At 37.4% G+C, this 14125-nt stretch overlaps 1 protein-coding gene across 1 annotated transcript in view; it reads left to right on the top strand.

Annotated features, from left to right (window-relative positions):
• The window catches only part of prkd2 (protein kinase D2), a 53324-nt gene that overhangs the window by 35390 nt on the left and 3809 nt on the right, over positions 1–14125 (top strand). Inside the window, exons 2-16 of the mRNA XM_065281570.1 lie at positions 414–552; positions 1101–1232; positions 2373–2569; positions 3227–3410; positions 5051–5122; positions 5252–5414; positions 7994–8105; positions 8911–8988; positions 9152–9431; positions 11072–11124; positions 11211–11283; positions 11391–11497; positions 11711–11872; positions 13130–13228; positions 13412–13679. Coding sequence (XP_065137642.1) covers positions 414–552; positions 1101–1232; positions 2373–2569; positions 3227–3410; positions 5051–5122; positions 5252–5414; positions 7994–8105; positions 8911–8988; positions 9152–9431; positions 11072–11124; positions 11211–11283; positions 11391–11497; positions 11711–11872; positions 13130–13228; positions 13412–13679 — 2119 coding nt within the window. The remainder of the gene's footprint in view (positions 1–413; positions 553–1100; positions 1233–2372; positions 2570–3226; positions 3411–5050; positions 5123–5251; positions 5415–7993; positions 8106–8910; positions 8989–9151; positions 9432–11071; positions 11125–11210; positions 11284–11390; positions 11498–11710; positions 11873–13129; positions 13229–13411; positions 13680–14125) is intronic.

Genomic DNA, 14125 nt, shown 5'->3' with positions numbered 1-14125 from the left:
AGCTCTCGACACTGCAGAGTTTTGGCAATTGAAGCGCTTCTCTGCAACAACAGGAAATCTTCAAAATGCAGCTGGTAGAAGCAAAGAACCAACATCCCCCCATCCAACATGCAACACTTGCACAAATATGAGAGTAGATCCCTGGTGGCTACACCTGCAACAAACATGACTCTCCATGCCACCATCAGACTCTCTAGCAGATATGACTCTCCAATAACATGACCGCCGTCCGCAGTAGCTCATCTCTAAATTGGATTTTCTAGTTGTTCATCAGCCAAACATCTATGAAAGATGTTGTGGTTGCAATGAGCTGCTGTAATGTGGTGAAGGTGTTGTTAACTTCAGGGAAAGTATTAGATAAATGATCAGGGAATGATGTGTCTAATCTTACTCTCTGTCCACTTTCTGTGCAGTTTCCCGAATGTGGCTTTTATGGGATATACGACAAGATCCTTCTTTTCAAGCATGACATCGGCAGCAATAACATCCTGCAGCTGGTGAAGGCAGTGTCCGACATTCAGGAAGGTGATCTGGTGGAGGTTGTTTTGTCCGGTGAGTTGTTTGGTAGTTGAGTTGCATCAGTTGTGACTATGATGAGTCATCTGTGCAGTAACTTAACACTAAAGGGGTGTTCACACAAACAGTGAATTGCAGTCTTGTTGTTTTGCTAATGTGGAAATTTAAATTAAGCTGAATACATTTTGTGACATTGCAGTATTACAATTTATTTAAAGGAATAGTTCACCTAAAAATTAACTAAAAAAAAAAAAAAATAAAGTTTTCGGAAGCCCTTCTATCATTAAAAAGAAATCGCTTTTTTACTATGTAGTGTCTTTTACTATGAAAACAGTTTGTATTTGAAGTGCCTTTAGCAATTGATACATTGTGTGTAAATGTTAACATATCTATTTGAGATACATGCAAATGATGGGGTATTTTAACTTTAGGGTGAACTATTCTTTTAACAATACCGGATCCTTAATCAATCCTAAAGGAATTGTCATGGATGCCCCTACAATTGTTTTCACTTCTTGTGCCATTTGCAATTGAGCTATTAATAATATTTACTCTTATTTGCTATCTCTCTCTCTGTGTTGCAGCTGCTGCCACATTTGAAGATTTTCAGATACGGCCGCATGCTTTAAACGTGCACTCCTACCGAGCACCGGCCTTCTGCGATCACTGCGGCGAGATGCTTTTCGGACTGGTGCGTCAGGGACTCAAATGCGACGGTGAGGACAGGAGTCTGCCCTCTCATCCTTGTCTATCTATTACCTGGGTTTTCACATGAAATAATTGTTGTACTATATGTCATATAACATTTTAATAGTTTTGTAGCTAAAGTCTATCTGTTTACTATGATTGTTTTCCATATATAGATAAATAGAAGAAGAAAAAACATGTCTGTGTTTTATGCAGTGTTGCCAGATCTTCCAAAGTCAATTAAGAAAAAACAACTTCCAACACCAAAAGAAGCTTATATATGTGTTACATACACTGCAAAAAATTACTTTCTTACGTAGTATTTTTGTTTTGTTTTCAGTAAAAATATCTAAAAATTCTTAAATTAAGATATATTTTCTTGATGAGCAAAATGACCTAGGAAAATAAGGCTAAAAATATAAACTAAGTAAATTAGTGCTTAAAACAAGCAAAAAAATCTGCCAATGGAATAAGATTTTTTTTTTTAAAATAAGTTCAAGAAAATTTTTCTTATTCCATTGGTATTTTTTTGAATTTTTTGCTTGTTTTAAGGACTAATTTACTTAGTTTATATTTTTTGTCTAAAAGTAGACTTATTTTTCTAGGTCATTTTGCATGAAGAAAATACATTTTCATCAAGAAAATACATCTTAATTTAATTCTTAATTTAAGATTTTTTAAAAATATTTTTTTACTGAAAACAAGACAAAAATACTAAGCAATAAAGTAATTTTTTGAAGTGTATGGGATGTGTATGGATTTTATTCCCCTGTTATGATAAATTGTTGCATAGCCCATGACTAAATTATATAATAATACAAGAAATAAAGTATTTTCAGGAAGTACGCAAAGTTGTATGCATAAATGATCATCTAAATCAATATATAGCTCTCTCTAACTTGGGCTTATTTTGGGTAGTAAAGAAAACAATAGAGAAACACTTAAGACACGTGTACACTGTTGCATAAACAGAATGTGCGGACATTTCAACAACTGCTGCCAACGTTTATATTGTAACCCCCACAAAAATTTTGTAACAGCCCATATTTTACCAGCATGAAAAACCGGAAGTTCCTATTAAGAAGTGGATCTGGCAACACCGACATGATATGAAAAGCTTGGATATAAAGATACATTTCTTCCCTTTCTTTCACTGTCTCCCCCTGCAGGCTGTGGGCTGAATTACCACAAACGTTGTGCCTATAGTATTCCCAACAACTGCAGTGGCGTAAGGAAACGTCGCCTGTCTACCACATCCCTCACCAGCAGTCAATCTCTTCGCCTGTCCACCACAGAGTCCCTCAGCAGCCTCAACAGCAGTGTGACCTCAGAGGAAGTCAGCCTCGTACGATCACACACACATATGGTACACAGCATGCTTATTTACTCTGAAGTATTTATTTATGACATTTAACTCCTTAAAGGAATACAGCATTTATTAATACAAACAAGAACAATAACATCGTTCACAATACGACTTATTTCTTTAAGGTGGAAATTTGGGCAGGGCACTTCAAAATTTGGTTGGCTCATCACCCTTTTGAAAATGCCACTTGAGCCATTAACTATGATTTGCAACTTGCTAGTGACATTAAGGGAAAGAGGCATTTTCATTCAAGATAACATTTCATTGGAGAAAGATTTGTGTAGTGCATGATGAGTCATTCAAATTTTAGTCGGTTTGACCTTCTAGTCTGTTTAATATTTAAGTGTGCAACAGCAGATAGCTTAAACCAGTGGTTCCCAAACCTTGGGAGTGCAAGATGTTTACGTTTGAGACTGTTTTATGTCATGAATTTTCTTTGTGGGGGAGACACAAAAGGATGCACCATACACAATATGTGTAAAAGTTTGATAACCACTGGCTTAAAGTAATAGGCATGGACTAAAAGCCACAGTGCTTTAAATTTGATATCATGCAGGGCCATTCACAACCTATTTGACTTAACCTAATACATTTCTGAGTAAAGCAAGATAACAAATGATAGAAAACGGACTTAAATGTATGTTACTTTCTCTTCAGCCCCGCACTCCCAGCGATGCCAGGCGCTGTTACACTGGACGTCCCGTCCATCTGGACAAGATCCTAATGACAAAAGTGAAGGTCCCGCACACATTCGCCGTTCACTCGTATACACGGCCCACCGTCTGCCAGTACTGCAAGAGACTTTTAAGGGGTCTGTTTCGCCAGGGGCTACAGTGCAAAGGTCTGTATATTTTGCCCTTCTTGAGTTGACCTTTGAATTTGGTTGTACACTTTTAAAATTAAAGGTACCTAAAAGGTTCTTCACAGCCATGCCATAGAACTAATGAACCATTCAGTTAAAGGTTCTTTAAAGAATAATTTCCTGTTTTTAATTTTTTTATAATCTGAAGAACCCTTTTTTTGTTTTGTGAAGCAGAAAGGTTCTTCAGTTGTTAAAGGATCTTTATGGAACCAACTGGTTCTTACAGTATATGGCATTATGAAGCACCATTATTTTTAAGAGTGTATTGAGTAGGTTAGATCATGTATCATTTACATGCATAATAATTGTAAACAGCATGTAGAGTCCTTTTCTCATAACTACATTTTGCTACTATGTCCTACTTTTGTCTTTATTGTGAACACTATGGGGGTTTCCCAGACAGGGTTTATCCTAGTCCTAGACTAAAATGCATGTTTGAGCTACCTAATTTAAAAACATCTTGCACTGACATATCTTGAAATATATCAGTGCTATTGTTTTGTCTCCAGATGCACACCAGTATTGTTTATTTTTTGAAAGGTATGTTTGTATAAACTACTTAAATGTCTTAATATAACTAAGGCCTAATCCTGGATTCATCTAAACCATGTCCGTGAAACTGCCCCATATGTATTGTTTAATATATTAACACCTTTATATATATTTTAATTTGATCCCTGAACTATTTTACATAGTGCCACTTTTGATGAATACAATGTGAGTTATTTATTAAAACGTTTATTAGAATAAAGCAAAAATGAAACACCACCCCTAAACCACCGGTCGAAAGCAGATTGTACTAAAATGTAAAAATGAGGTTGTACAACTCGAATTACGAATTAGCGACCCCCTAAAGTAGTGAGTAAAGGTCCATATCCACAATTAGACACTGAGGGGGTCAAGCTCACCCCCCCCCCCCAAAAAAAAAAATCCGAAACGCTTTATTTGATGTTGTTAATATACATGCATAGAGTCATGAATGTTTTGCCAAATTTCCAAGGTGTGGTTATAGCCTTGTTATGTTTTTGGTGTATTGAATAACACTGGCAAAACCATGGTTTTACTACAGTAACTATTGTTTAACCAGGTTCTTGTAATCTTTTAATCCAAAGTGTCCAAATATCACTGTCTCTGAAACACACACACACACACACACACACACACACACACACACACACACACACACACACACACACACACACACACACACACACACACACACACACACACACACACACACACACACACACACACACACACACACACACACATGCACACATTCTGGTTTCCATGTTTTATGGGGACATTCCATAGACGTAATGCATTTTATACCATACAAACTGTATATTTTATTCCCCTTACCTACCCCATTCCCTAACCCCAACCATCACAGAAACACTTCTACTACACATTTTCAAAAAACATCATCTTGTTTGATTTATAAGCTTGTTTCCTCATGGGGACATCAAAATGTCCCCACAAGGTCACAAAAACACTGGTATTCCTATCTTTGTGGGGACAATTGGTCCCCACAACGTGATAATTACCAGGTACACACACACACACACATTGAACTTGTGCTGGACTTTCATGTTTGATAGTAACACTTTGTTTTTCAGACTGTAAGTTCAACTGTCACAAGCGATGTGCGTACAAGGTCCCAAACGACTGTTTAGGCGAGACTCTTGAAGGTAATTCGAGTGTGATAGAAACAGTGTTGACTTACTTAACACATTTGAAATATTTGTACAGAGCCATCTCTGCATCTCAACATGTCATTATTGTGACATTTCTTCATCTGTTTTTGTGCCATATCTTAGACATGTTGAGTCCGAGCACAGATGCTGAGGTGCCGATGGATTACAGTAATGACTATCCAGACCAAGATAAATCTTCTATGATGGATGATTCAGATGAAGCTTGCAGTATCCCTGGCTCTTTCTCCCCAGACAGCAGCCAGGATGGAGCCGGTGGAGACCAGAGGTTTGTTAAGCACGTTTTTAAAGTTTTACCATTTAACCACAAGAAGATTGTAAACAAGTACAAAATTCAGCCTGTTTATAAATCACTTCATTCACACTCTTAAAAAGGTGCTGGTAAAGGTTATTCACAGCGATGCTATAGAAGAACCTGTTTTGGTTTCGCAAAGAAACCATTCAGTTAAAGGTTCCTAAAATTAATGGTTTTATTTCTTACCTTTTTATAGTCTAAACAACTTTAATTACCAATAGAAAGAACTCTATGTGAAACAGAAATGTCTGTTGAATGTTAAAGGTTCATTATGAAACACAAAAATTATTCTTGTTTGGCATTGTGTTCCAAAATGTTTTTTTTTCACATTGATTAAGAACCATTTAATGACAAGAACCAATGGGAATTTGAAGAATCAATTTTAGTTCTCGTTCTACCTTTTCATAGTTTGTAAAATCTTTTATAACAGAAAGGTTATGTGGATGCTAAAGGTTCTTTATGTTACCATTCAGCCTGACAAAGAACCTTTTAGGAATCCTTATTTTTAAAGGGGTCATATGATGCATTTTATGGTTTCCTTTTTCTTTGGATTATTAGCTCATTCCCTGGCAGCCTTTTTTTTAAAAGTTGCCCCCCAGCATTTTTTGTGATTTTCAGAAAAGTTTCATAAAATGCCTTCCAAGAAAAATTTCTTCTATAAATATATAAACATACACATATATCAAATGAAAGAACAGACACTGCTTTCAAACAAACAAACAAAACTTTTATATTTTCTCTGCTTATAAACTGAAAATATAAGCTGAAATAATTGCATTTTTGTGGTGTAGTTTTGTTAGAGATCATATTCAAAGCGAAGATCAAAACATACACAGAGTTAAAATTAATAAAAAACAATTTTTTTATTTTTTTTATACATTGGGTAATCTAATGGATAATTGCGAATTACAGATAACCATAAAAACTCATCTGGATCACGTTTTTTCATCCAAATGTTTTCTCTTAATTGACGATATAACTCCTCAATGGCAGGGAAAGAGTTAAAAGCTGTTTGTGCATATAGAAGATCTGTCAAGTCTCAAACCCAAAGAGATTTTGGTCCAAAAACTGAAGGATCATCGACGCCTTCATAAAATGTCTCATTCAAACACTTCCCCACATATCTACATCACTGTGTGGACAGATGTGCTCAACGATGCCCAAATGTATAAGGAAAAAAGAAGGTGTAACTTTTATTCTCGCTGTATCGATTTTATCGTTGCCTGTGCTTTGGGACCTGATCTTCCAAATATGGTAAGGGGCGTAACATTTCCATCAAATGCTTGAGGTATTCAGCCAATCACAATGCACTGAATAGCTGGCCAATCAGAGCACACCAGGCTTTTCTGAAAAATGTGCTTTGTAGAAATTAATGCATTTCAGAAAGGCGGGGCATAGAGGAGCAACCATAATGTATGGCATGTGGAAAATAATGTGTTAAGATTTAAACCATAAACTGCATAACACATTGCATTACACCAAATACACAAAATAATGTTCTTTTTAGCAATACCATATAACCCCTTTAAGAGTGTACCTAATGAATACAGAAATTAATGAAATGTTTCTTGTATAAGTGCTATTATGTCAGTATGAATATTTCGTTGCAAAACAAAATAACTCCGTTTAAAAAAAAATTCAGAAATCTCGTTTTTTGGTTGTGCATTCCAATTAATATAAATTCATACTGCAGTTGGTTTGTTTTGATTTAAACCTTCATAACTTAAAAAATACAGCTAAGTAGCACCATAAAACAAAATAATAACATGATAACATAATAATAAACATGTTTTGACAAAAATTTAAAAAAATTGATTTATCTCGTTTTGCAACGAAACTCTTCATTTGTGTTTTTATGCCTAAAGATCTTTTCACACTGAAATCCGAAATTTTCATATATTTTTTTTTAGTATCCGTCATCCTTAAGATGTGTCACGCACAGAAACCTAGCAGGTTGAGTCTGATGCGTATTAATTAATCGGTTGTAAAACAATTAGTAGCAAAACAATAGTGTACTCTTCATAATGTAAGCACTTTTCATGGATGAATGAGCAACAAGCTTAGTTAACTTCAGCACAATACTGTATAATCTTTCATTCACCCTTGTCTTGAAATGAGTACCTGCCGTCCTGTTTTCCAAGCTGTTCCGCAATCATCTGTCTTTATATTCCGTCTCTTTGTATTCCGCCCTTTGTCCTCCGAGACAAAGTGAACCAACTATAGTCAGATGCAATTCTGGATTTTAGCGTTTGCTTGTACGATGGCTCTGAATTGTCAAAACACCTCTCAAAATGATTGCTGTGGATGTGAAAAACAAATTTAATCAAATTTTTTTTATAAAGGATGAAAGTTTTGGAGGCATTTTGAAACGTGATTGCCACAACGCGAGGTCTTATTTATTTTTTAATGTGTGAAAAATCGGATAAGAATTTTAAACTCAGTGTGCAAATGTGTTAAAACTGCTTGTATGTAAGTTAACATTTTGTGTCTATCACACATCTGAATCCATGCAAGTTCTCATGTACGGACTGTATGCTGTCATGTTTCCTCAGTGCTAATATTCCTCTGATGAGAGTTGTGCAGTCAATCAGACAGACCACACGCCGCTCGAGCACGGCCATCAAAGAGGGCTGGATGGTGCACTACAGCAACAAGGACACATTGGTAGATACTTTGAACATTGTATATAGTACACAGAGTTTTTAAGGCCCTGGCATACTTATTTAAAAAGAGTGCCAAGCAAATATGTGATGATATGAGAGAATTAAATGTTTGTGTAAAAGTGGGTGGAGCTACAGACCACACCCAGCACTTACATCATCATCATCATCGGTGAGACAGTGTTTAACAGAGAATATCTTTCCTGTAAGTTTGCTGGCAAACTATTTTAAACCGCTGAAACAAATGATGTCACGTACATTCATTTGTCGATTTCAGTTCGAGTATATCGGGGCCTTTACTCTGTACACCTTCCTGATTCGCTTGAAACATCACTATTGATATATCTTTCTATGCTCTGTATCAGTCTGCCCTATAATATTACCAAATCTTCAGCTTTTAAATCACAGTCTATTCTGCTGTGCCTGTCCCCTACCGGGCGACTATTAGACCGGACATTGATTCGTGTGAATCAATGGCGCTAAATGTCGCCCACAGCGTTCGGTGCTTCTAGATGTATTTTGACGAAGAATAGAAAAATAGTCCGAGGCATTTTCTCAGCATTGATCTATTGACATGCTTTCACCTCCTGTTAAGCTTCTGAATTTCTACGTAACGTCTGACTCTTTAGTCTTTTTTCTTCTAACTTTCCTCTTGGTTTTTCTCTTGTCTTGTCTCGTCTCGTCTCATCTCTTCTCCTCTCCAGCTTTGTTTAATCTTTATTTTCCTTCCTGTCTGATGGGGTGTTGACCTACTGACCACTTGTTGACCTACTGTTTGATCTCTGACCTCTCACCTCACCCTCCAACAGAGGAAGAGACACTACTGGCGACTGGACTGCAAATGCATTATCCTATTTCAGAACGATACCACCAACAAATATTACAAGGTATAAAACTCTAAATCACATACATGATATTACATATTATTGCATGTCCTTACACCCTTATGTAAGAGAAAAGTGAAGCATGAGTTACAAATGAGTTCACCAAAAATTCACCTCCCCTAATCCTAATGCATGGCCTGGATTTGCTCCATTTCCTCCTTTACAGGAGATTCCTCTGTCAGAAATTCTGGAGCTACGCCCGGCGGGTGATTTCTCGCTCATGCCTGTTAGCACGAGTCCCCACTGCTTTGAGATTATGACGGGCAACATGATCTACTTCGTCGGCGAGGACCCCAACCTTCCGCACTTTGTCGCGCCCAGCTCCATTGCGCCCAATAGCGGAGTGGGTCGGGAATTTGCCAAAGGCTGGGAGACTGCAATTCGTCAAGCGCTTATGCCGGTCATCTTTCAAGACAACCCACCGGCAGAAGGACACATCCCTCATCGTAAGTTGGACCAAAGCTTTGTTTGGAAGAGCATATAGCTATTCTACATTAAAAATTTGGCAAAAATGTGCCGTTCTAAAAAAATCAAACACATTGTTTTCTATGAGTATACGCACACCGGCACCGCCAGGTGGCGCCTGTCCGCGCCGCCCAGCTGTGACTCAGGAAGTTGCTCAAATCCCTGTCGCGCCACACAGCGCCACTCACATAGTTTAACAGTAAATAACATCATATTTGTCCCAAATCATTAACGATTAACATTGGCTGCTAACGTATATTTAGCATTTTGAAGTAGATGCTATCTGACGAAGCTCGGGCTATTTAATGTGCACTTCTGGTTTACAATACCTCCGAGTTGTCCTAGACGCTACTCGACGGTCGGTGTGCGATCCCCTTTAGGATCCAAACAGGGTTGAATTTAGAAGCCACCATACTTACTCGTGTAACCCCTCATGTAACAGTCTTTAAATAGGGAAAACGTGGAAGTGTTTGGTGGCTTCTAAAGTCATCCCTGTTTGGATCCTAAAGAATGAATGGGGCTAGGCTAAATGCTAATACATTCATGACGCCCTGTACAAAGATTAAGTGCACGCATTGAAAAAGATAGATATGTATTAGTTCATCTAAGTTGAGGTAAGAACATAGGAAAGTATTGAATAATGGTGGTGAAATCCAGGTTATATTTGAAGAGTTTCGTTGCAAAACGAGATAACTCAATTTTTTTTAATTTTTCAGAAATCTCGTTTTTTGGTTTTGCATTTCAATTAATATCAATTCAACTGCAGTTGGTTTGTTTTTATTTAAACCTTCATAACTTAAAAAATACAGCTAAGTAGCACCATAAAACAAAATAATAACATGATAACATAATAATAAACATGTTTTGACAAAAACATCTCATTTTGCCACGAAATTCTTCATTTTCACTATAGGGCTATCAACCAATTAATTGTGATTAACCGCATACAAAATAAAAGATTGTGTTTGCATGAATAATGTGTGTAATTGTTATGTGTACATAATAATTACACACAATACACACCCATACTTTGTATTATGCAAACACAAATTTTTATTTTTTATTATTCGGTTAACAGCCCTTATTTTCACAGATTGTTCTTTACATTATATAAGATGATGATTTTATGTAGAAAACAGTTAATCATAAAAAATGACTTTAGTTGGTTTTCACACAGAGGATCAGAAATTATGCAAATAGTTTGCATATCCTGTATAAACATATTTGTGGATGGTGAATTTCTCCATACATATAAACTCCGGGACGGTACTCTTTGAAAAGGTCCTAATCTTTTAGGTACTAATATGCACTGTTTAGGTACAAAAGTGTACTTTTTGAAAGGGTACCGCCCCAATGACAAATTGTGTGTAATGGCAAACATAGATGACTTAGTATACTTAGTATACAGCTGCATCCCACAATGCAGTGCGATCGAACATCCAAATCCTCCACAGTTATCAACATGACAAGAATAATTGCATTTTAAACACCAAATGCTAAATAAAACTTCCGTGTGTTTGAAACCTACATAAATCCTTTAGATTGTCTGTGTAATGTGAGCATAACATGGAGATGATTAAATGGGGCTAATGTGGTTTATATCGATCTGTTCGATTCTCAGGCCAAGCGTCAGTCAACATCTCTGTGTCTAACAGCCAGATTCAGGAGAATGTGGTAAGTGGCCCATTTTGACCTTTAAAACTGAATTACATCAATCAGTGTGATGATAATGATTATGATGGTGATGATGTGCACAACAGGATATTGGAATGGTCTACCAGATCTTTGCTGATGAGGTTCTGGGTTCTGGACAGTTTGGTGTGGTGTATGGAGGTGTGTTTATTTATAAAACAAAATAAAGACACTTGTGTGCTTTGCCAGGCACCTGTTAGGACAAAATACACTATACAACAATACATAATTTTCTAACCTCACCTCAGGGAAACACAGGAAAAGTGGGCGGGACGTAGCCGTGAAGGTGATTGACAAGCTGCGATTCCCGACCAAGCAGGAGAGCCAGCTGAGGAATGAAGTGGCCATACTGCAGGTAACCAGCAGGGGGCGATGAAGAATCAATGTTGAATTGAACCAGTGTCCAGCTGTTGATGTTTTTGGATAGAATTATAATGAACTCATTCATCACAATTGAACATGTTGTGTGTGGACACCTAATATAAGCTCATGAATGCAAACAGGTGACAATGTTGTGACTCATTAGGCTCCATCACCGCTTCTCTTTTTTTCTCCCCTATGCCATCAGAGCCTGAGACACTTGGGTATAGTAAATCTAGAGTGCATGTTTGAGACGCCCGAGAAGGTGTTTGTGGTAATGGAAAAACTTCATGGTGACATGCTGGAGATGATCCTGTCTAGCGAGAAAGGTCGACTTCCTGAGAGACTGACAAAATTCCTTATCACACAGGTTTGTGCTAAAATGTATTTTTGTAGCTCGTGTAGCAGAGCATCGCATTAACAGCACAAAGGCCATGGGTTTGAACCCAGAGAACAAAATATTGATAATAAAATGTATAGCTTGAATGCACCGTATGTCACTTCTTCTGCCAAATGCATAAATGTAAATAAGAGGATGGGTGTAGAGAGGTCCAAAAATCTCAGAGACACTTGTGACTGTGCCTGTTTGGAATATTTTTAAGAGATTTTTATTAAAAAATAAAATATTGATAACTAAAATAGGAAAATACATCTATTTTGCATTTAAAGTAGATTTTACTATTGCTTTGACAGTATGTCATTAACCATGTGCTTCAATAGAAGCAAGGAATTTGACTATTTGTAAAATTACATTTTCATTATCATTTCCACAAATTTGCATGATTTTGCATTTGATTTATGAATTAGAAATAATGAAGGTGCACTTGGTCATTTTCTATTGTGGACTTTCGAACCCCACTATATATACTTCTATATTATAGACTTCACAGGTCCACTTAGATGCACAATATTTTGATTGGAATGGACTGAAATACATCACTTCCAGTTGGCATACACTCTAAAAAAACAAACGGTGCTATATAGCACCAAAACAATTGCTTTGGATCGTAACGATAGAAGAACCATTTTAGTGCCATATAGCACCGGTGAAGAACCAGTGAAGCACCAGTGAAGCACCAGTGAAGCACCAGTGTAGAACCATATAGGGGCCATATAGCACCACATATGGTTCTACATAGCACTATATGGTTCTACACAGGTGCTTCACTGGTGCTTCACTGGTGCTTCACTGGTTCTTCACCGGTGCTATATGGCACTAAAAATGGTTCTTCTATCGTTACGATCCAAAGCAACTGTTTTGGTGCTATATAGCACCGTTTGTTTTTTAGAGTGTATGGCATGTGGTGCAGTCACACAAGGAAAAAATTTTAACGGATCCAACGCTTAAAACGGATAAGAAAAGGACGTACCCGCATATGGTTGACACCTCACGCAGCTCCTTTGCGACTCTCCATAGGGAATTAGTGACATATTAGCCATTGTTTGTCGTGTACAGTGGAAAGGTGGCCTAATTTTCTCGGGTTTGTCTTGGGTTGGGTCGGTGCATTTCTTTGGTACTGAGAGGCTGAGTATTAGTGTGAAATATTTTGAAGTCACATTTCTTAGAACATAACCACATTCTGCAAATATCCTGCAAATGCATCTTGCTCTGTCTCTCTCACTCCAGATATTAGCAGCTTTGAGGCACCTTCACTTCAAAAACATTGTGCACTGTGACCTCAAACCTGAGAATGTGTTATTGGCATCGGCAGATCCTTTCCCACAGGTGATGACAATTGTGACTTAATTCAACAAGCATATAAGCATGTAGTATCAATGAAGTTTATTCACTGTATAAAACAATAAGATGCACTGCATAGTTAGTTTTTTACACTTCAGTTTTAACTCCTGTCTTAACACCTCTTCCACCCACATACCGCATATTCACGCTTTACTCTTATTCATGCAGGTCAAACTATGTGACTTTGGCTTCGCACGCATCATCGGTGAGAAGTCTTTCCGTCGCTCTGTTGTGGGTACGCCAGCATATTTGGCACCTGAGGTCCTCCTGAACCAGGGCTATAATCGCTCGCTGGACATGTGGTCGGTTGGTGTGATCATGTACGTGAGTCTGAGTGGAACCTTTCCCTTCAATGAGGACGAGGACATCAACGATCAGATCCACAACGCCGCCTTCATGTACCCGCCCAACCCGTGGAAACAGATCTCTCCTGAAGGTAACCCCAAAAAACAATGTTAACAAAGATAATAGGTGATAGATAATAGTGACAGAATTCCCAAGAGCCAGTCATCAATCGATAAAGGATTGTTAAAGGGGACATTTCACACGAAATTACGTACCTATAGTCATGTAATTTTTTGATTATTTTTCATGATAATGTCACGAATTTCCCCATTTTTTCGTGATCGTAACACGAATTTCTGTTTATGTGTCAATGTCGCGGATTGGTTACTCAATTCCTTTTTCCTATTTTCTTACCATTGTCGCTTCGGTTAAGGGGAAGATTTACATAAAATGACATCCTTACCCAAACCCAACTCTAACCCCTCTAAAATTAAGATAATATAAAAAACCCAGAAAAAATAGTATAAACCAATACGTAAATTGACATCCTAACGCAAACACCAAATCTAATTCTAAACCGAAGCGACAATGGTTTGA

This window comes from Paramisgurnus dabryanus, chromosome 8, assembly GCF_030506205.2.
Source record: "Paramisgurnus dabryanus chromosome 8, PD_genome_1.1, whole genome shotgun sequence".
NCBI classification, from domain to species: domain Eukaryota; kingdom Metazoa; phylum Chordata; class Actinopteri; order Cypriniformes; family Cobitidae; genus Paramisgurnus; species Paramisgurnus dabryanus.
Note: the sequence above shows the minus strand (reverse complement) of the source record. Positions and strands in the feature narration are given on the sequence as shown.